Source organism: Heterodontus francisci, chromosome 14, assembly GCF_036365525.1.
Source record: "Heterodontus francisci isolate sHetFra1 chromosome 14, sHetFra1.hap1, whole genome shotgun sequence".
Lineage (NCBI taxonomy): Eukaryota > Metazoa > Chordata > Chondrichthyes > Heterodontiformes > Heterodontidae > Heterodontus > Heterodontus francisci.
Genome location: NC_090384.1, coordinates 66,883,645 through 66,905,897, shown reverse-complemented (window position 1 = coordinate 66,905,897; position 22,253 = coordinate 66,883,645). Strand labels below are relative to the sequence as shown.

The 22,253-nt window shown below is 44.7% G+C and overlaps 1 protein-coding gene across 1 annotated transcript in view; it reads left to right on the top strand.

The window, feature by feature from the left end:
• The window catches only part of LOC137377094 (ecotropic viral integration site 5 protein homolog), a 279,264-nt gene that overhangs the window by 106,265 nt on the left and 150,746 nt on the right, over positions 1-22,253 (top strand). The window contains exons 4-5 of the mRNA XM_068046389.1: positions 16,923-17,002; positions 17,161-17,200. Of these exons, the coding sequence (XP_067902490.1) occupies positions 16,923-17,002; positions 17,161-17,200 (120 nt within the window). The remainder of the gene's footprint in view (positions 1-16,922; positions 17,003-17,160; positions 17,201-22,253) is intronic.

The window sequence follows — 22,253 nt, the reverse complement described above, 5'->3', positions numbered from 1 at the left end:
TAAAAGAGAACCTGTTCAATGTGAGAACAAGTTCAGCCAGGTAGAGGAGGGTGGTGATTGATGGGGACTGGTTGGGCCTCTGTTCTCGGAAGAAGCAGACAGCCCTCAGACCATACTGGTGAGGGATGGAGGTGTAGAGAGATTGGGCGTCCATGGTGAAAAGGGGACTGTTAGGGCCAGGAAACTGGAAACTGTTAAAGTGACAGAGGGCATCAGAAGAGTCACAGATGTAGCTGGGAAGAGACTGGACAAGGAGAGAAAAAAATAGAGTTGTGATAGGAAGAAATCAGATCAGTCCAGATCAGGCTGAAACGGGTCTACCAGGGCAGTCCTGTTTGTGGATCTTGGGAATGAGGTAGAAGTGGGCTATTCGGGGTTGGGGGACGATGAGGTTGGAGGACGTGGAGGGAAGAATTCAGAGGAAATGAGGTCAGTGACAGTCTTGGAAACGATGTTTGGTGGTTTAAAAAAAATAGCAGAGCAAAATGTGAGTGTTTATTGTTTTTAGGAGCTTGCGAAACAAATGCTGTCCATCATTGGGAGCCAGTAAAAGTCATATTTATAGGCTGATGTCAAACTTGCTGCAAACAGCAATGGGAGCAATCCGAAGAATTTTTGTACCCTTGTTGTATATATTTAGTTCCAAAAAAGGCACGTTGGAAGTGTTTGAACAACACAGTGTTTTGAGAAATTGAGTTTTCCCCAGTGGAATTAAATTTATTTTCTAAATCTTTGCACAAGTCATTCCAAAATTTGAGATGTATGGAATTGCACATTTCCACACCATTTATATGAGTGTTTTATAATCAGAACATATTTTGTCACATTTTTGGAATCTTTAAACATTTACCAAACAAAGTCTGCATCAATATTGAGCCTGTTTACTAAAATAACAACTGCATTCTTACCAGATGAAATCATGGAAGGTTATATTTTCTTCAAAATACAGTATTTCAGTCTGCTGTGGTACATTATATTCTCAGAACCCAGCTGATCGTAAAGTAACTGCAATTAATCAGCAAGTCATACTCAATTGATGTGATTTTAACTGTACTTGCCCAGTGGAATCTGGATGGGTGGTCATTTAAAAACATCCAGGATACTTATCTGCCCGAGAGACACCAGGACACCCATCCAAACCCAGTGGGGTCCCTTTATACACATGCATGTCAAGTTCCAATGACGTAATTGCAATTTTAACTCAGCGGCCTGAGCGGTAAGCCACAATACGTTTTCCACCAGTGAAGAGGATTGTGGTCAGAAGAGGCCTAAAAATGTATGTTCGGGCTGGATTTTGCCAGCCCTTTGGGGATGGGCTGGGAGGCAGGAGGGCCTGTAATATTACGGGGGGTGGTGTGCCTGTCGTCTTCTTGCTGCCATGTCATCTTGCCAGTGGATGGCCCTCCAGCCCAGAGCCCAATTGAAGCACTTAAGTAGCCAATTAAGGGTCTCTTCCAACCTTTGCATTTTACCAGCGATGGGGGGGCACGGGGGGGGGGGCCCTCTGCCACATGGGGAGAGCACCAGGTAAACCCTGGTGACCTCCTGGCTGGCTCCGAGGAGGGGCTTTACTTGTCAGGCACACTTTGGCTCACACAGGGGTTCCCCAGTAGCAATGGCCACCATGCCCCCAGACCCCACTTGCGTGATTGTGAGGGTGCATGACCATCGATGTGTGGTCTTGCTCCAGGTGCAGCCCCAGCAGTGGCCACTGCTCCCAGTGGTGCTGCTGAGGCTTCTGATTGGCAGACAGCTCTTGGGGGCAGCCAGCCATCCTTAATAGGGACATCTGCCCCTGCGGCAGCCAAATTGCCACTGACAAAATGCGGCCCCGAGTCCCGCTGACTGCTGGAGCGGCCCCCCCCCCCCCCCCCCCCCAACTTCCAGGCCTGGCGGCGAGACCCCTGTTGCCAACACTAAATTCAGCCCTTTGTTTTTACTTTCCATGTGGGCCCTGGAGGACAAGAATGCAAAAGCTGTAATCCTGCCACCTGTCTTGTCTTGCTGGGCTGTGCAAATCTCCGTTGCTTTCTGCCAACTTCACAGCCAGAAAGGGGTGGGGTAAGAAGTTGAATTTAAGTGATGTCCAAGAGTTGCCCACTCCACTCCAGGTTACAGATTTACATTTTACTAGTCAGAGACTGACCTATAATTAGTTTGTGTTTATGTAAATAATGCTGAAATTGGGATGCTGATGTTTGTTAATTTTTAAATAATTTTTCCATGGCTACAACCAAATTTCTTGTGAGACTTGTATGGAGTTGAAACTAAAGTGATCTTCTCCATCTGTTTATTTGTTATTGGCAAGAATAGAAGCAGTAATACAGCATATGCAGAGGTGAAATGTAACATGCAGATGGAATAAGTCAACTTGTCACTGTTAGTGACTCAGTGCTCTATGAGGCCTGTGTCTGCTCAGTAATTGTGTAATGTAGCCTGTTTACCCAAATGTGGAGAAAATTCTTCTCCTTCACAATACACACCAAAGCCACATATTGTTCTCTACACACAGAGATGTAGTAAACCATCAGTCATCCACAAAATTATGCTTGGAGCCTCACGGTAAGAATTTCCAGTGTTTACACATTTCTATTTCATTTCATTTCAAATGCACAGTTAACCATCACTTGCTGGTAAAATTATCGGAAAAATTCTGAGGGACAGTTTTAACCGTCACTTAGAAAGGCACAGATTAATAAAGGACAGTTGGCATGGATTTTTTATGGGAAGGTCATGTCTGGCTAATGACTATATTTTGAGGAGGATTGATGAGGATAGCATGTTTGATGTAATCTACATGGATTTTAGTAAGGCTTTTGACTAGATCCCACATGGCAGACTGGTCAGAAAAGTAAAAGCCCATGGGATCCAAGGGAAAGCAGCAAGTTGAATTCAAAATGGACTCAGTGACAGGAAGCAGAGGGACATGGTCAACAGATGTTTTTGTGACTGGAAGGCTGTTTCCTGTGGGTTCCACAGGGCTCAGTACTTGGTCCCTTGCTTTCTGTGGTATATATGAATGATTTAGACTTAATTGTACGGGGCATGATTAAGAAGTTTGCAAATGATACAAATATTGCCTGTGTGGTTCAGAGTAAGGAGGAAAGCTGTAAACAGCAGAAAGATATGAATTGTCTGGTCAGATGGGTAGAAAAGTGGCAAATGGAATTCAGTCCAAAGAAGTGTGAGGTGATGCATTGGGGAGGGCAAACAAGGCAAGGGAATACACAATAAATGGTAGGATATTGAGAAGTGTGGGGGAGCAGCTAGAGTACTGCACACAGTTCTAGTCACCACATTATTGGAAGGATGTGATCGCACTGGAGAGGGTTGTGGAGGAGATTTACGAGGATGGAAACTGGAAAATGTGAGCTACGAGCGAACATTGAATAGGCTGGGGTTGTTTTTTTTTGGAACGGGAGGCTGAGGAGAGACTCAATTGAGGTGTACAAAATTATGAGGCGCCTAGATAGAGTGGATAGGAAGGAACTATTTCCCTTAGGGTGGTCAATAACCAGGGGGCATACAATGTAAGCAATTGGCAGAAGTATTAGAAGGTAGTTGAGGAGAATCGTTCTCATCCAGAGGGTGATGGGGATCTTGAACTCACTGTCTGAAAGAGTGGTAGAGGCAGAAAACCTCATCACATTTAAAATGTATTTTGATATGCACTTGAAGTACCGTACCTGTCAAGACGATGGTCCAAGAGCTGGAAAGTGGGATTAAGCTGTACAGCTCTTTTTTGGCTGGCATAGGCGCAATGTGCCGAATGGCCTCCTGCTGTGCTGAACATGTCTGTGATTCTATGACATGTTGAACCAGCATTTTCAGTGACTTTGTCCATCTGAGCCACACAGAACAGAAGATTTAATCATTGGTCTTTGTTGACTTAGCTGATCTCAGACAGGATGCCAATGGAGGAGTTAAAATAGCCTTAGGACCCTTGTGTTTAAAAGGAAAAAAAATTAGTTAGTGTTAGGCAGTCTGTTTTGGAAATATATGTGTGAATGTTAGGTGAGGACAGGATCAAGATAAGACTCTGATGGCTTCTTCAGTTGAATAGCCTATCGTCACCCACTGCCAAAGCTCATCCATAAATAATGGTACTGTGGGCAGGTAGTTAAGGGCAACTAACTTGCTATTCACTAACAAAGATTTAATACTTTCAGAAGAGGGGCAAAAATTGATGAGAAAACATAAATGTTCTGCATAGACATCCATAGTTTATGTTGTATCATAGCCTCTTAAGCAGCTCAACAGTACATATCAGTTGGTTTCATTTTTTACAAAATGTTGTGTTAAGAATAAAAACTGTGTGGCACTGTAGTCCAGTGCATTGATCCTTTCATGCGTAAGTGTACATAGCCAAGGAATGAGCATGTAACTTGTTCTTATGCCTTTATACCAATGTTGTTTAATAGGATGTAGCTAGAGAAATGAGGAATGTGTAATTTTTGATATACTAGCAGAGACCTGCAAAACATTGGAGGGGAAATTGAGGGCTATATTTTGAAAATGGGGTCGGGAACTGGATGATTTCTGGGTCTCTACGCCGCACCCTAGCTGCGTTGCTTGGTGCCCAGTTAGTAGCACCGAGCATCTGCAGGAGTTGGGAGCTGCCTGCAGAGCGTGAGTGGCAAAGGCAGGTGGCAGCCATGATGGGGCCTGCCACTGCCTTGCCAAAGAGAGCGGCAGCTCCTTGGAGAGTCCGCGGAATAAAGAGGTGAGACGGTGCTTCCAAAATAAGAAAAAGTCCTGCCCTTGGCCTGGCGCAGGATCTCCATGGGCCCAAAACATTTCATCATCCAACAATAAAGTTTGCCCTCTGCCCACTGTGAGCCCGACAGCTGTGCACTATCATACACCAGACTAGTCAGGCTCACTGGAATCCTAATTGAACATTACAGTGCAGACCCCTTGGCCCCTTAACGAGCTCATCCATGAGCTTAATGTGCTCAGAAAATTGGAGGCAAGAAGCTTCCCCATTCTTTTCTCACTCCTCCTGCCCCACCCTCACATTGAAAATTGCAGGCTGTCCTGGTTGCATTGAGTTCCAGAGATGACCTCCAGGACTGCAATTTTCAAATCCTTAGTGATTTTCAAATTGCGTCTGCACCTGGTCCTGACCCTGCTGGCTTTTGAAAATCCAGCCCTAGGTCTTTATTGCAACAGAGCTTCTTTAAATACAGGCTATCTGGTTATTCTTTCATCAAAGACTTTAATAGAATCAAAACTTCTCACTGTGGAAAAAGCTACATAAAGCTGCCAATGTGTAAAAACAGGCCAAAGGAATATAAATACAAATTTTGCCAAAAGTCTGGCCTTGTGACTTGCTCATAGACATAGAAAGTCTAATTGGGAATTGTTTTCTCCTGAATTGAAAAGGCAGGTTTACTTCTGATGGGCTTAATATAATTCAAAGAATAGAAACTCTATTTCCTTCAAAGCCGCCTGTTATCATTTCAGTATCTATCATCAAAGAAAACAGCTTGCTAATTACCAATCTTTTTCCATTACCAATTCCTTGTTTAGGATTCAAGTTCCGTAGCAACATTGTAAGTGTTCCTTTGAGTCTAAGCTTGTGTGGTGACATGCCCATTGGACTTAGGCTGTGTAAAAACTGTGGCGGGTACAGACTGCCCTCATGTTCTTTGTCTCTCCAGAGTTAACACCGATGTATTCTTTTAATTCACCAGACAGCTTTTCTAAAAGCTTTTCATTCAAATCTAGTGCATCTTCATTCTTTACACCAAGAATAACTTTGGAATAATAACTTGTATTAAATGCATCATTGCTTTCACCAAATAGGAAATCAGCACAATGCCTCGGAAAAACAATTCTCTGGTATTTCAATTGAATCTTGCAAATTTCCATCCCCTACTTTAAGAAGCCAATCTGTAAACAGTTTTTTGTTGGGTGTTAGTCTCATGTTTTCTTAAGGTTTGAATTTCCTTAATTGTGGCCAAATATTTCTTTGTTTAGACAACTTCCTACAAAATATCCTCTTGATACTTTAGGAATAACTGGTAGCTGCTGTTGAAAATCACCTCCCAGCAAAACAATTTTCCCTCTGAATAAAATATTGTTACTCATTAAATCTTCAAGTAAACTATCTACTGCCAGGAAGCAATGTGTTGGCATCATTGGAGCTTCATCCCATATAATAAGCTTTGACTTTCCAATAAGTTCTGCTTCTGTAGAATTTGCTTTCAATTTGCATGTTGAAGACTCATGAATTTGTATTGGAATTTTAAAAAGCGTATGTGCTGTTCGACCTCCAAGGAGAAGAGTAGAGGCTATGTCAGTTGAAGCGAACACCAAAACTGCATGCCCTTTGCCTCGTATAAAACGCATGAGAGTGTTGTAAACAAAGGTTTTCCCTGCTCCTGTGGAACCATCCAAAAAGAATGCTTTGCTTTCTCCTTCGTAGACAGCGTGGAAGACCTCATCAACAGTTGCCTTTTGATGATGTTTAAATTTTTCTTTATCAAGATTGCCTTTGGCTTCTTCCAAAATGTTGAAGATATCCTCATAGAGTAATGCTTTAGTTAGTCAGTCCATGCTGGCAATCTGAGGCTTTATGCCCTTTAAAAATTCCTCTATGTGATAGATATAGTGAATAAAAATAAGCAGTTTCTGCTGAGTAAATCTTGAAAAAGTCTTCACTCATTGTCCACGTAAACTTATTTCATAGCACTAGAGGATCTTTTGGATCATAGAAAACTCACAAGGAGTAGTGAAAAGGGTTCGAAGTTGAGAAGGCATTGAATGCAGAGTTGCATCTGATAAGGTATTTTCACATTCAGAATAGTCATTCAAAAGACCAAATTCAGTTGTTGTATACTTGAATGTAGTACATACTTTCCAGTCACCATTCTGTTTGCTTACAGTTAACAGATCCTGGAAAGATTTTGCACCCTTAACATGTAACAACAGCATTCTTAAAAAAGTAACGTTCTTCATCTCTTGGGCCCACTGTAATTATTCTTCTTATGACTGATTTACCACCTTCCCTACATCTCTTACCTCAGTCTCTCTCTCTCATATTAGATTGATTACATTTTACCTCGGTCTCTCTCAATTATCTGTGATACTGATCATATTTTACCTCAGTCTCTCTCTCTGTCTTTTCTTTAAATTCTACAATGTCAAACCTCTTTTATCCTGATCTGTCTCCAAATCTTTCCAGCACCAATCACCATAGTCTCCTCCCCACCCGCCTCCACGTGTGCCAGGCACCACCCATCAAAGATGCATCTTCCCCATTCACCAGGTGCCTTGTATTGAATCAATCAAAAAACTGTCACTCAATACACACTGTACTTTAATGTTACAACAAAATATTACAATATTTAAACAACCAACTATCAGCCCACAGGTGCAAAGTTTCACTAGACCTTATCAAAACAGTCCACAAACCAAGACTTACAAACGCAATGGAAGTTGTCCTATTTTTAAAGTGGTTCTCCTTCTTTTACCCTATATTTTATTGATTACAATTTCCCTCAGTCTCTATTTTATATTATATTTAACCTTAGCCTCCATCTTATATTGGCTATATTTAACTTCAGTCCCCCTATATTTGAAATTACATTGATTAAATTTTAGCTCCGTCTTCCACAATTTTATATTATAGTCTTGTGAGTGCGTACCAAACTCATCTCTCAATGTACGTGTGAAAACCTTTAACGTATCCACTGTGGACCTGACATCTCTTTTGGAGCCAAATCTAAACATCAAAAAAGTTGCGGACAGACAGAACAAAGTACCTTGTGTTGAATCAATCAAAAAACTGTTATTCAACACATGCAACAATGTCTAATGAACCAACTGACAGGCCACAGGGGCAAAACTTCACTGGACCTAACAAAACACTCCACAAACCAAGACCTACAAACTCAAAGAAGTTGTCCTTTTAAAATGGATCTGCCTCTGCGATCCCTGTAGTATATTGATTATTGTTTTCCTCAGTCTCACTCCAACACAGAAGTCCTTGAAGCGGCCAACATCCCCAGCTTATACACACTACTGAGTCAGCGGCGCTTGAGATGGCTTGGCCATGTGAGCCGCATGGAAGATGGCAGGATCCCCAAAGACACATTGTACAGCGAGCTCGCCACTGGTATCAGACCCACCGGCCGTCCATGTCTCCGTTATAAAGACGTCTGCAAACGCGACATGAAATCGTGTGACATTGATCACAAGTCGTGGGAGTCAGTTGCCAGCATTCGCCAGAGCTGGCGGGCAGCCATAAAGACAGGGCTAAATTGTGGCGAGTCGAAGAGACTTAGTAGTTGGCAGGAAAAAAGACAGAGGCGCAAGGGGAGAGCCAACTGTGCAACAGCCCCAACAAACAAATTTCTCTGCAGCACCTGTGGAAGAGCCTGTCACTCCAGAATTGGCCTTTATAGCCACTCCAGGCGCTGCTTCACAAACCCTGACCACCTCCAGGCGCGTATCCATTGTCTCTCGAGATAAGGAGGCCCAAAAGACTCTGTTTTAATAATCTTTTACCTGTCTCTTTTTATTTTATATTATATTGGCTATATTTAACCTCAGCCTCTCTCTATTTAATTTTACATTAATTAAATTTTATCTCAGATTCTCTCAATTTTATATTATAGTGTCGCGAATCCGTATTAAACTCACCTCTCACTGTACGTTGTTATGACCTACCGCTCCAGTCAAAGCCCCTAATCAAAATGTACGATTCTGATTGTGGTGGGAGAAACGCACTGTTAATTCAATCCCGTCCCTCCACAGATCGCCTAACGTATCATTTTAAGCTTTCCAAGTTAAAGAAAGACCCAGCCAAATTGTACCATTTATTAACTCCCTGAATGAAGCTAATCAAACCAGGTGTCTTTAAATCAGCAAATTAACTGTTTATTTATTTATTTTTATTTAGAGATACAGCACTGAAACAGGCTCTTCGGCCCACCGAGTCTGTGCCGACCAACAACCACCCATTTATACTAACCCTACAGTAATCCCATGTTCCCTACCACCTACCTACACTAGGGGCAATTTACAACAGCCAATTTACCTATCACCTGCAAGTCTTTGGCAGTGGGAGGAAACCGGAGCACCCGGCGAAAACCCATGCGGTCACGGAGAACTTGCAAACTCCGCACAGGTAGTACCCAGAATTGAACCCGGGCCCCTGGAGCTGTGAGACTGCGGTGCTAACCACTGCGCCACTGTGCCGCCTTTTAATTAGAAAAACTAAATTCTTAAACACTACTAAGATATAAACAACATTTAAAATAGAAAAATTAGAGTCCTTGCATATTATGCTCCTACCAAAGTGAAATCTTCCAATGTGGAATAGTCCAAGATTGCTTGAAGTCCTCAAAGCCGTCCGATGAGGGGAAAAAGAAGAAAGCTTTTTCAACAGTAGAACAGTCCATTGTCTAATTCAGCAATTGAAATTAATGCCTTCCTTCTCCAGTGATGAATTTCAACAGTTACAGTTCAGTAGTTAAAGGAATTTGGTTATTTTCTTTCAAGAAATTATTCTGGCTTGACAACAATATTCTGAGAGTATAATAAATAAGGATTAGATAAACAGAGAGCGCTCTCATTTCCTTCAGTATATGCTGGTCCAGCTGTCTGTCTGTGTCTCTGAGTTGGAACAGTCTGTTTCCACTATAAGCCAGTTCAAAATTGTAACAATGTATCTCTCGATCTCTGATCCTGAATGGCTGTATCCCGGGCAATGAGAATGCACTCTTTGACTCACAGTCTCCGAATGGCTGTATGCAGGGGCAATGAGTTTTTAGGGCTTGCTGCCTTAAAGCAGTAATGCTCCCTTTCCAGCTTTAAAGGCACACCGCATTCTTCCTGAAAACAAACTACAGGATCATAACAATGTGTGTAAACCATGAACATATCTTTGTAGACCTGATAAGCTGAATTTTTGGTCCGCCAAAGATGGGAACAGAGACAGGAGGCCCTGAACATGGGTGCCGTGTCAATTTCAAGGCCAGCAACGATCACCAGCATGGGAGGAGAGCAGGACAGGAATCCTGCTCTCCCTCCAATTGAGGCCATTTAAGATAGTTTAGAAGCTCGTTTAGAGTTTGTAAGGGTTTGAACTTCTGATTTTTAAAGTGCCAGACAGTTTTCCTGCGCCTTCAGTAACTGACCAGCTGAAGGCAGGCAAAAAGAGAGTGGGGAGCCAGCCATGGCTGCCCCAGGGCATCACCCTGCCCTATAAGAAGGTCAGCAGGGCAAAGGGGGACTGGGCACTAGTTAAGAGGGGTGCCTTTGGTGCTGTGCAGGTGGCAGAGAGAGTGGGCACTCAGCACCCGGGCTTTGAACAGGATCAGCATCCCCTGGCATCACGGGACAGAAGAACAGGGAGCAAGGGCAATTGGGTAGCCACTTGTCCTGAAGGAAGGTTTCAGCTGGCAATGGGGGCACAACTGTCAGATTTTGGTCCTATGGCAATAAGGGGCAACACTCTTTTCAGGAAGGGCAGAACATCAAGCATCAGGAGAGGAAAGAAGGGCAGGAAAGCATCGGAGGTCAAACCCTCAACACAGGATTGACCGCTGAAGACAGAGCTACCTAGAGGTGACCAAAGGTCAGTGCCATAGGAGACTGCGACTCTCCAGGCAGATGGTCACAAACATCTGTGCCCTCGTAGCCAAAGATCTTGCACCTCACCTCACTTGCCATGCCCTGCCAGTAGCTGTCAAAGTCACTGTGGCGTTGAACTTTGCCGCTTCTGGCTCCTTTCAAGAATTAGCTGTGGACCTTAGTGGCATTTCAAAAACAGCTGCACACTACTGCATCTCACTGGTCACTAATGCCCTTTTTGCCAGAGCTGGATAGCACATTCATTGAAGTGCAGACATGGACTCGCAGGGCCAGAGAGCATTGAGTTTTACCTCCATGGCTGGATTCCCCCAACTGTAGGGCATCATTGATTGTACCCATGCAACTGGCCTTGAGATCCATCAACAGGAAGGGCTTCCACTCAATATCCAACTGGTCTGCGACCATAACAAGAGCTTCCTCCCTGTATGCGTTCACTTGCTTGGCCACTGCCAGACCCCTCCATTCTCTGCCAGTCCAGGCTACCTTAGATCTTCACTCCAACCTACAAGGTGTGTGGATGGATCCTAGGGGACAAAAGATATCCCTTGAAGAGATGGCTATTATGGGAGCCCCAGACACAGGCAATACTACCAATGCCATCTGTTCAGCAGGACAACCATTGAGCAGGCCATCTGGCTTCTGAAGATACGATTATGGTGCCTGGACCTGTCAGGTGGTGCCCTCCAATACCCTCCTGCAATGTCTCAGTCATTGTGGTGGTCTGCTGCGCCCTCCATAACACTGCCCTCCAGAAAGGTGAACGGTGAGACCCTGGTAGGAGACAGCTCAACAGGGGAGGAGCAGAAGTAGGAGGCAAGAGAGGAGGAGGAATTGGAGGAGGAAGATGAAGCTGCACAGAGAGGTGCTTTGCCACACAACAAGGTGGCCTCCTCTTGCCACTCTCGGGAAGAGGACCTCCCTGCTCCCCCTCGGCCTCCAGCATTAGATCCAGGTTGGCATCGATGAAGTGAGGATCTACCTTGCCCCGGGTGTCAGGCCTTCGGCTGCCCTGTGGCATCTCGCTTCCCTCTGACGAGGTGGAAGGCTTTGACACAAACAGCAGATCTCTTTCTCAGGAAAACCAGAAGACTCAGTGCCGTGGGCGTCTAAATGAGTCCCATACGTCATCTGTCCCACCTCCATTCTTGCCCCCACTGGTTCTAAGTGGATAGGAAACCTGTCTCCATAGCAATTGAGCAATCTGAACTTTAATCAATTTCTCACCGGAGGTGGGTTTCTGACCCCAAAACAGCCCCAGCTCCTCTTTCCACCTCCATGGTGAAAATTCAGCCTGATTTCTCTGCTCTGTGCTGAGTGCTGGCTCCACCCACCAATTCAACCCACCTACCAATCAGAAAAGTATGGACAGACAGAAACTGTATTATATAAGATTAGAACAGGGTGAAAAGGTTATTACTTAGTATGGAAAATATTATGGAAGAATAGCAGCTGGAAGTCAGATAAGGCTGAATTTAATCAGTTCTTTGGGGATGGGCAAGGAGGCGGGTTGGTGGTGGGGGGGTGGGGGTGGGTCCATAAAATAGCGACAGAAGGTGGGGGATGGAGTACCCGTTGCTTTCCCAATGCCATTCGATTTTGTCAGGGGCGAGGAAAGCCAAGGACGGGGTTCCTGCCCAAAGGCCAATTGAAGCCCTTAAGTGGCCACATGGGGAGACTGCCCAGTAACACCAGGCAGCTTCCTGTAGACTGGGGTGGGGGGGCGGTGCCCTCTTGCTTGGGAAATCTGTGGCCCATGGAGGGCCCTGGCAGCAAAGGTCACCCCTGTACCAACACCCACCCTCCTGCCCTGCTCCCAGTGGCACTGTTGGCCCTGTTGAGCTTCTGGCCCTCCGATAGGCCTGCAGCTCTTGGAAGTGGGATCCCCATCCTTATTTCATCACTGTTCCCTTCATGAGTGTGACACTGGTTTCACTAAATGATTGCACAGATGCAATTGAAATACTGCTTGAAAGTGAATTCAGTGGGTTATTATTTGGCCATTTCAAAGTATGTGCCAAGTAATACCAACTTTGGTCAGACCTAACCATCTGTTTTCTGGAAAGCCCAACTGCTCTAGGTAAGAGGGTCAGCTGAAAATCCACAAATATCAAAATATGAATAGGCAAAAAAACATTAAAGCTATGTTGCAGTCCTAACTATAATGCAGCGATGAATGCGGTAGAGAAATCCTGTCTAACTATTTTGACTAGTTATAAGGCTATAATGTAGAGAATTCCATTACACTCCTGATTTGTGCCTTATAAATGGTGGGCAGGCTTTGGGGCGTCAGGAGGTGAGTTACTCACCACAGTATTCCCAGCCATTGACCTGTCCTTGCAGCCACATAATTTATATGGCCAGTCCAGTTAAGTTTCTGGTCAGTGGTATCCCCCCCCAGGCTGTTGATGATGGGGTAATTCAGTGATGTTAATGCCATTGAATGTCAAAGAGAGATGGTTAGATTCTATCTTGTTGGAGATGGTCATTGCCTGCACTTGCATGGCATGACTGTTACTTGCCACATAACAACTGAAGCCTGAATGTTATCCCGGTCTTGCTGCATATGGACACAGACTGCATCAGTATCTGAGGAGTCGCAAATGGCACTGAACACTGTGCAATCATCAGCAAACATCCCCACTTCTGCCCTTATGATGGAGGTAAGGTTATTGACGAAGCAGCTGAAGATGTTTGGGCCTAGGACACTATCCTGAGGAACTCCTACAGCTATGTCCTGGGGCTGAGATGATTGGCCTCCCAATAACTGCAACCAACTTCCTTTGTGTATGACTCCAACCAGTAGAGAGTTTTCCCCCTGATTCCTACTGACTTCAATTTTGCTAGGGCTCCTTGATGCCACACTCAGTCAAATGCTGCCTTGATATCAAGGGTAGTCAATCTCACCTATCTTCTGGAATTCAGCTCTTTTGTTCATGTTTGGACCAAGGCTGTAATGAGGTCTGGAGCTGAATAGCCCTGATGGAACTCAAACTGAGCAAGTTATTGCAGTGCAAGTGTCACTTGATATCACTGTCAATGATACCTTCCATCACTTTGTTGATGATCAAGAGTAGACTGATGGGGTGGTAATTGGCCGGATTGGATTTATCCTGCTTTTTGTGGACAGGACATACCTGGGGCAGTTTTCTCCATTGTTGGGTAGATGCCAGTTTCATAGCTGTACTGGAACAACTTGGTTAAAGGCCCAGCTACTTCTGGAGCACAAGTCTTCAATCCTCCTGCTGGGATGTTATCAGGGCCCATTAGTCTTTGCTGTATCCAGTGCCTTCTGCCATTTCCTGATATCACATGAAATGAATTGAATTGGCTAAAGGCTGGCATCAGTGATGATGGAGAACGCAGGAAGAGGCTGAGATGGATCATCCACTTGGCACTTTTGGCTGAAGATGGTTGCAAATTCTTCAACCTTGTCTTTTGCATTGATGTGCTGGGCACCCCCATCATTGGGGATGGAGGTGTTTGTGGAGCCTCCTCCTCCAGTTAGTTGTTTAATTGTCCACCGTCATTCATGACTGGATGTGATAGGACTCCAGAGTTTAGATCTGATCTGTTGGTTGTGGGATCGCTTAGCTCTGTCTATCACATGCTGATTCCGCTGTTTAACATACATGTAGTCCTGTGATGTAGCACCTTATTTTTAGGTATGCCTGACGTTGCTGCTGGCATGCTTTCCTGGACTCCTCATTGAACCAGAGTTAATCCTGGCTTGATGACAACAGTAGAGTGATATGCCGGACCGTAAGGTTACAGATTGTGGCTGAATACAGTTCTGCTGCTCCACATGGTCCACAGCGCCTCATGGATGCCCAGTTTTGAACTGCTAGATCTGTTCTGAATTTATCCCATTTAGCACGGTGGTAATGCCCTACAACACGATGGATGGTATGCTCACTGTGAAGTTGGAACTTTGTCTCTATAAGGACTGCGGTGGTCACTCCTGCCAATACTGCCATTGACAGATGAATCTGCAACAGGTAGATTGGTGAGGGCATGGCCAAGCAGGTTTTCCCTCTTGTTGGTTCCCTCTCCACCTGTCACAGGCCCAGTCTGGCAGCTATGTCCTTCAGGACCCGGCGAGCTTGGTCAGTAGTGGTGCTGCTGTTCCACTCTTGGTGATGAACATTGAAGTCCTCCATCCACTGTACATTCTATGCCCTTGCTCCCCTCAGTGCTTCTTCCAAGAGGTGTTGAACATGGAGGAGGACTGATTCATCAGCTGAACAGGGCGGGGGGTGGTGGTTGTAGGTGGTAATCAGCAGGAGGTTTCCATACCCGTGTTTGACCTAATGCCATGTGAGGCTTCATTGGGTCCGTAGTCAATGCTGAGGACTCCCAGGGCAACTCCCTCCCAACTGTATATCACTTTGTTGCCATCTCTGGTGGGTCTGTCCTGCTGGTGGGGCAGGACATATCCAGGGATGGTGATGGAAGTATGAATCGGTGAGTATGACTGTGTCAGGCTGTTGCTTGACTAATCTGTGGGAAAGCTCTCCCAATTTTGGAACAAATCCCCAGATGTTAGTCAGGAAGACTTTGCAGGGTCGACTGGGCAGGGTGTGCTGTTGTCATTTCCAGTGCCTAGATTGATGCTGGGTTGTCAGTCCGGTTTTATTCTTTTTTATAGCGGTTTGGTGCTTGGTACTGAGTGGCTTACTAGACAATTTCAGAGGGCAGTTAAGAGTCAAGCACATTGCTGTGGGTCTGGAGTCACTTGCAGACCAGACTGGGTACGGATGGCAGATTTTCTTCCCTGAGGGACAATAGTCAACCAGATGGATTTTGTGCCAATCCGGTCATTTCATGGTCAACAGTACTGAGACTAGCTTTTAATTCCAGATTTATTAATTAATTGAGTTTAAATTCCACCAGCTGCTGTGGGATTTGACTTCGTGTCCCCAGAACATTAGTCGGGGCCTCTGGATCACTAGTCCCATAACTTAGCTACTGTTCCAATTCTTTCTTGAAATTGCTCATACAATTCACCTCCGCTGTCTCCACTTTTTAAAAATTTGTTTTATAGGCTGGGATTTTATGTAGCTCCCGAGGCGGGTTTGGAGGCGTGGGGGCACGGAGTATCACGATGGGTGGCAAGGGGCCGAAGGCCCCATCACCTCTACGTCACCAATTGACTTTCCCAGGGATGGGGTAGGCCGACAACAGCCTTCCCGCCCAGAGCCCAGTTGATGCCCTTCAGTGGTGTATTAACAGCCAATTAAGGGCCTCTTCCTGCCGCCGCTGGAATCTTACCAGCGGCGGGGGAGGCCTCTGCAATGTGGGGAGGACACCGTTAACACGAAGCCCCCTCCCTGCAGGCTTGGGGGGTTGGGGGGATCCCTTCTCCATTGGCAATCTGGAGATGACCATCACCCCCCACACGCCCCCTCTCACCAGGGCCTTCCGGTCTGGCCTCAGTGACCCCACCTCTCTTACCTGAGGTCCAGGATTCCAGCACTGGGCCTGGGTCCAAGGCCTCTGCAGCACCAGCACTCACCACCGTTCCCAGTGGAGTGGACAAAACTGCTGAGCTGTCAGCTCTGTGATTGACCGATAGCTCTTGGAGTTGGAATCCCCGTCTTTAAAGGGATGGGAATCCCAGCTCCTGAAGCTTAGATTTTACAGTACCTGAGGATCGCTCCGGAGGTGCCAGGGTGGGGGTGGGTGGTGCAGGTGCACCACAAGGCAGAGGCAGGCTTTTCCCTGTCTTTTCGGCCCGGCATCGGGAGCCCTGCCTCCAACACAACATCCAGCCCATAAGGTGCAGCATACATGTATTTTTATGAATTCAAGTATAATTCTTAATGGAACTTGAATATAAACTGCTCAACCAGAAAGTTAATAGAAAAGGAACATATCAAGTAGAAATTGTGATATCACACTGCTATACTCAATAGAAGTTCAGGGCATTCATGAACATGCACAACTTTCCTTACATGGAATCTGAATTTTTGGACCCCAGCAATATGCATCAGTTCCCTACTGCACCAGTATGACTTTTTTGTGTTTGCTACACCACAGGTCCTTTATTTTCTGTGAGTGAAATCACCAATTTCTCACTAAATTAGGGGCAGTCTTGTGTTGTTGGCGCATGCTTACTAGGTACTGGATTGAGTAAAATAATTTCATTTAGGATCTTGATACTTTTCGGCGAAGGAAGATTTCATTCCGTCAGTCTGGTCTGGATTTGAACTAGTGCCAGCTCACTAAATGACCCAGTCCTGATCATAATAAATTCTTCTAAAAATAAAGTTTGTTGTTCACAGTATCTTAAAATAAATTAAAGATTTTTTTTTTTACAGGGCAGGCAAGATGGGGCATCTGTTGATCCATGGGAAGATTTCAATTTATACAAAGTTGTGGACAGATTTGGCTTTCTGCAGTAAGTTGCACTCACTTTTTTCATAAGTACTGAACATTTTGATGACTATTTTGCATTTTTTAATAAAATGTCAGGTTATGTTTAATGTTCTATTTTGTTATTAATGTGTGTCCTTCCCTCAGTATTATCAAATGAATGATAATGTTATGTACTTTCAGTGAACATGAGCTGCCTACACCAACCGTACTGGAGGAAAAGGTAAGATATGTAATACCAATTATAACAAATACCAGTTAATTATTATTACACAATTCTGCATTGGTCTGTATATGACAGTGGACGGATAAGGCTGCTCTCAGTACTACACATAAAAGAATACAGCTTTTAGTGAACAGAAAAGTTTTTAGTGGAGAGTGGGTGATGAGGGCAGGGGTGTTACCGAAGGGGTAGCCTTTGCCACCTGGGGCCCTCCATGGGTCACAGATTGCCCACGGAGAAGTACCCCCCCCCCCCCCCCCCGCATATATCCCAAGCCTTTAGGGATGCCGCTTCGTTTTATTGGTTTTGTAGTCGCTATCTGTGACTCAATCAACAGAAAGTGCACCCTGTGACATATGTGCTGAGACAGACAGAATGTGGTACGAAAAGAATGGTAGGGACCACTGTACTGATTGCAAATGCAGAATTGATAACTGTCTGTTCCTGGGCGTGCTTAATATTGAGACTGGATGCAAAAACTAGAAAGTATTCCATTCAGCAACAATAATGGCCAGATCTTGCTGCGTTAATGACACATGCCATTATTAGTGTGCAAATCAACGAGCAAGTTCAGGGGATTAAGATATATGTCATGAGTTGCAAGTCTCCAGAACTTCACACAAACTGCATCTTTCCCTTAGCCTCCAATTATTTTTAAGAACTTGCTAGATTTACACATTAATTACCCAGAAAATTATGTCCTGTAATTAACTTTTTTACTGACGAGGTAATTGGAAATGTAGTGCCAATCAATTTCTCTGGCCCTGAGATTTAAGAACTTAAACAGCAGAGACTCTTTTCCTTCAGGTGGTAAATCATTATGAGAGATTTTAAAAATGTCAAATGTATTTTTTAAAATTTTCTTTTTACTTTTCCTTTCTGTCTTTTTTCTCTTTCTTAATCTAGTCTTTCTTTCCCTCACTATTTGTCTTTCTGTACCTGATTGAACTCTAATTCACCCACTCCAATTCACCTTCCTTCTCAGTCATTCCTCTGTTCTTTCTCAATTCTTAAATCTCATTGGTTAAGGAGATACACAGTTTGTCCCACCTTTCATTGAGGTCCCGATGCCCTGTTGTCCTCACCACACCATTATCAGCTCACATTTCCAGCAAGTTACGGCACAAAAGCTTTTTGAGGTGAAAGATGCAGAAGAAGTCTATCTAATGGGGCATGCCATGAGGTGCCCCATTCCAACAAGACCCAGCCCATTATTTTTTCTCTTGATGTGGATTCAGAATTTACCCCTTCCTTTAAAATATGCCTTATAAATATGGTTGTCAGGACTAAAATTTGATACCTTTTTATGTTTGTGCTGTTACTGTTTTATAAATTCTGTTACCAAAAATGTTCTGGAATTTCCAAACATTAGTTTTTAATTCCAGAGATACTTTGGTTTCTGCGTAGTTTCCTTTTACCTCCTTTTACTCAGTATCAGATCAGTTTACAAGCTCAAATTTTTAATCAGTTGTTTATTTTGTTAATGATTATGCTCCTGTAATAATCATTCAAGCACATTACTGTCTCAGTTGTATTTTGTCTTTGATATAGAATAATCATGGTTTCTAATAAAGCACAACTATGCATGTAAGCACACGTGAACTGCTATGTGCAGAACAATCAATTTACTACACTACAGTTTTGCTTAGCAAGCTGGGTTCTTTACCAGTTTCCTCCTCCCCATGTCAGCAGAATTCTTAATATACCTGGAGTTGTAACCAACGTCTGCACTTGGATTAATTCTTTTATCTTTTTTAAAAGAAAAATTATCATACTATGAGAAAAAGACCTTGTGGCTCTCCCCACACGTCATATTGAAAAGAACATTACGCAGTGCATTTATGCAGTGGGTCCATCAGCCACCAAGTTTCCTCTGCAGTGCTGGAAGTTGGTTCTGGAGCTCCAAAGCAATTTTAAAAATTTGGGCGATACAACAACAGCATGCATTTATATAGCGTCTTTAACCTAATTGCAGAATACATGAGCAGAGCCCTCTATTCTGGCTAAGAGATCTGATGTGGCAGCAAGTGCTTTAAATTAGCATAGAAACATAGAAAATAGGAGCAGGAGTAGGCCATTCAGTCCTTCGAGCCTGCTCCACCATTCATTATGATCATGGCTGATCATCCAACTCAGTAGCCTGTTACCACTTTAGCAATTTCTCTTTACAGGTAGAACAAATCAAGCTATTTATAAATCTATATATGTGTCTGTGGGTGGAATTTTATGGATCTTGGAAGAGCGGAAAATGTGGCATGGGGGGTGATTTAATTAGGTTGGAAGCATTTTACGGATTCCTGACAGTGAGCTTTTTTATCGAAATTAAGTCGACGGCATGTTTATGGCATCCAGGGCTCCCCCCGCATGGTGGCGGGTTGCAGTTTTGCTTTAATTTACATTACATGAATACTCATTACCCTACACTTTGTTCCAATTAAGTCCTACCTGCCAGATTAAGTGAACGGCAAGCGCTATTCCTGTGCCACCCAGTTCACGTTCCTTTGAATGTGGCATACAACAGTCGGCTTTGTGCAGTTGAGTCTGAGGTCAGTGTTTTTCTTTCTTGAGCTCATTGTAAAAATGAACGCTAGCATTGGAATGGATGTTTGCCTCCAGGCCAGCATTGGAATGGATGTTTGGCTCCAGGGCAGCATTGGAATGGATGTTTGCCTCCAGGCCAGCATTGGAATGGATGTTTGGCTCCTGGCTCAGAACCAGCATGGGTGATTCTTCTCGGAATGGTGGCGAAGGCGTGAGGGCGTGTACATGGAGGAGCGGGGAGGGTACTCAGGGAGGACAAGGTGGGGTGATTGGCTTCATGGAGGAACAGGGGAGGGAAGAGGAGAGGAAAGGGTGGGGTGATTCGGTGCATGGAGGAACAGGGGAGGGAGGTGCAGAGCGTCCATGGTGTGTAGTGGTTGTTATTACTGCTGAAGCTGGCTGTGGGGGTGTTGAGTTTGATTTGAGCATTAAGGTCAATAGATGGTGATGAGGGGCCTAAAGAAAGGGATGTTTGCTGTCAACGTCAGAGATTGGGGCAAATTCAGGGCACTGGCTAGCAGAGGGAACGGTAACAGTCACTGGGGGCAAATGGATTCTGTAGGGGAGAAGGTCAAGACTTGGGGTTGGGTATTCTACGACACCATAGAAAGGGGAACAGGTCTTGGCAATAATATTAAGGTGGATTTGAGGAGGATCAGGGGTCAGAGTCGGCATGTCATTGGTAACGGGAGTAGGAACGGGGGGAAGGATGGCATGAATAAATTGATTGTGACACTGTGCACGGTAATGGGGGAGGTTCAGTGGTAACAGAGAAAAGGGTTAAGGCTACATTGGGTGGGTCAAGGGTGATGGATTCAGGCTGGAAGGAGATTGGAAGATGTGGAGACCTACCTTAAATTCTATACGCACCATTTTCTCCAATGATGATACAAACCATGTGACCACTCAAGGATTGCAAGGAGAGTGGGAGGAGTTTCCACCTGGCTGCAATTCTAAGGTACATGAAAGCAAACTGCTCATTGCCTGAATGGTTCAGCTGACTGGCAACAGAGGGCTGAATTGGAATGCTGTGCTTATTTCATTTTTTGAAAAGCTGCAGTAACATGGGTCTCATACACCTAATTTGTCTCATGGGAAGAGGAACAGAGGGAGTGACTACAGAGAGCTCTTTTCCCTCAACACATGATACGGTACACCAGCAACAGGCAGAACAAGAAGGTGAGGATGCTCCAAATGATAACATCCAGGAACGGCATTATCGAAGATATGTCATCGCATCCTCAGGACAAGGACAAATTACCTTCAAATGTCAGAGGCGATGCCTAAGGATGCCACGTAAAATGGTCACAGAAATTTGTATGATCCTGCAGCATACCCCGCAGCCACTTGGTTTGGTGGGAATCCCATGCCATTTGCACTCAATTCTTTTGCTAGCGGGGCCTTCCAGGGATCAATGGGCGACATGCATGGGGAGCATATCACAGTCTGTGCCGATAGGTGCATCAAAGAGGTGACCAGTGCCCTTTTTCGACATGCAAATGATATCATCTACTTATCTGAAGACGGGGACAGCCTGGCAGCAAGATCTGCGGCTTTCGGCACCATTGTTGGATTCCCTAGAGTACAAGGGGTTATCGACTGTACTCATATGGCCATTAGAGCTCCCTGGGACCAGCCTGCTGCAATTGTGAATTGCAAAGACTTCCACTCTTCGATCGTACAACTAGTTTGCAACCACAGGAGAAGGATAATGCATGTTTGCACATGTTTCCCAGGAAGCTGGCATGACTCCTACATTTTGAGGAACTCACAGCTACCAGGAATTTTTGAGGAACCAGCTGAAGTAGGTGGCTGGATCCAGGGTTACCCGCTTTGTACATGATTGATGACACTAGTGTGGCATCCCCAAAGCACAGCATTCACCAAAGCCATCATCGAACACATCATTGGCATGCTGGAAATGCGCTTCCGCTGCCTTGACCAGTCTGGAGGGCTCTTCAATACGCGCCACAAAGGGTGTCACGAATAATAATCATCTGCTGTGCCTTGCACAACCCTGCATTTAGATGCAACAACGTTGTGCAGGTGGAGGAACAGGAGGAACACCAGTCCTCCTCAGATGAGGGTGAGGATGAGGACAACAATGCCGTTATAGATATGAGGGCCATGGAGAGACATGCAAGGGGCATCAGGGAAAACCTCATATTTGCACATTTCAGCCAACATTAAGCCACTTCATAAAGGAACATTGGTAGGAGAAAAAAAAATTCTCCAAATATGTTCACATAGGCCTGATTGCTGCAATCAAAAAAAAGGGCTCGTCTGACAACAGAACGTGAACCTACAGTGGAGATGTGCCTGACAGCCTGTATGCTATCGACTTCATTAAAAAAGACCTGTGTCTCCATTGGAAAAATTGTCCTACATCAAGGCATTAACCCACACACGTTGGAAGCTACAGCGTAACTGCACTTTGATGTGACTGGCAGATCAAATCTTCTAAGGGCTACGATGGAACCAAAAACACACCAATGCAAGGAAAGTAAGGGTG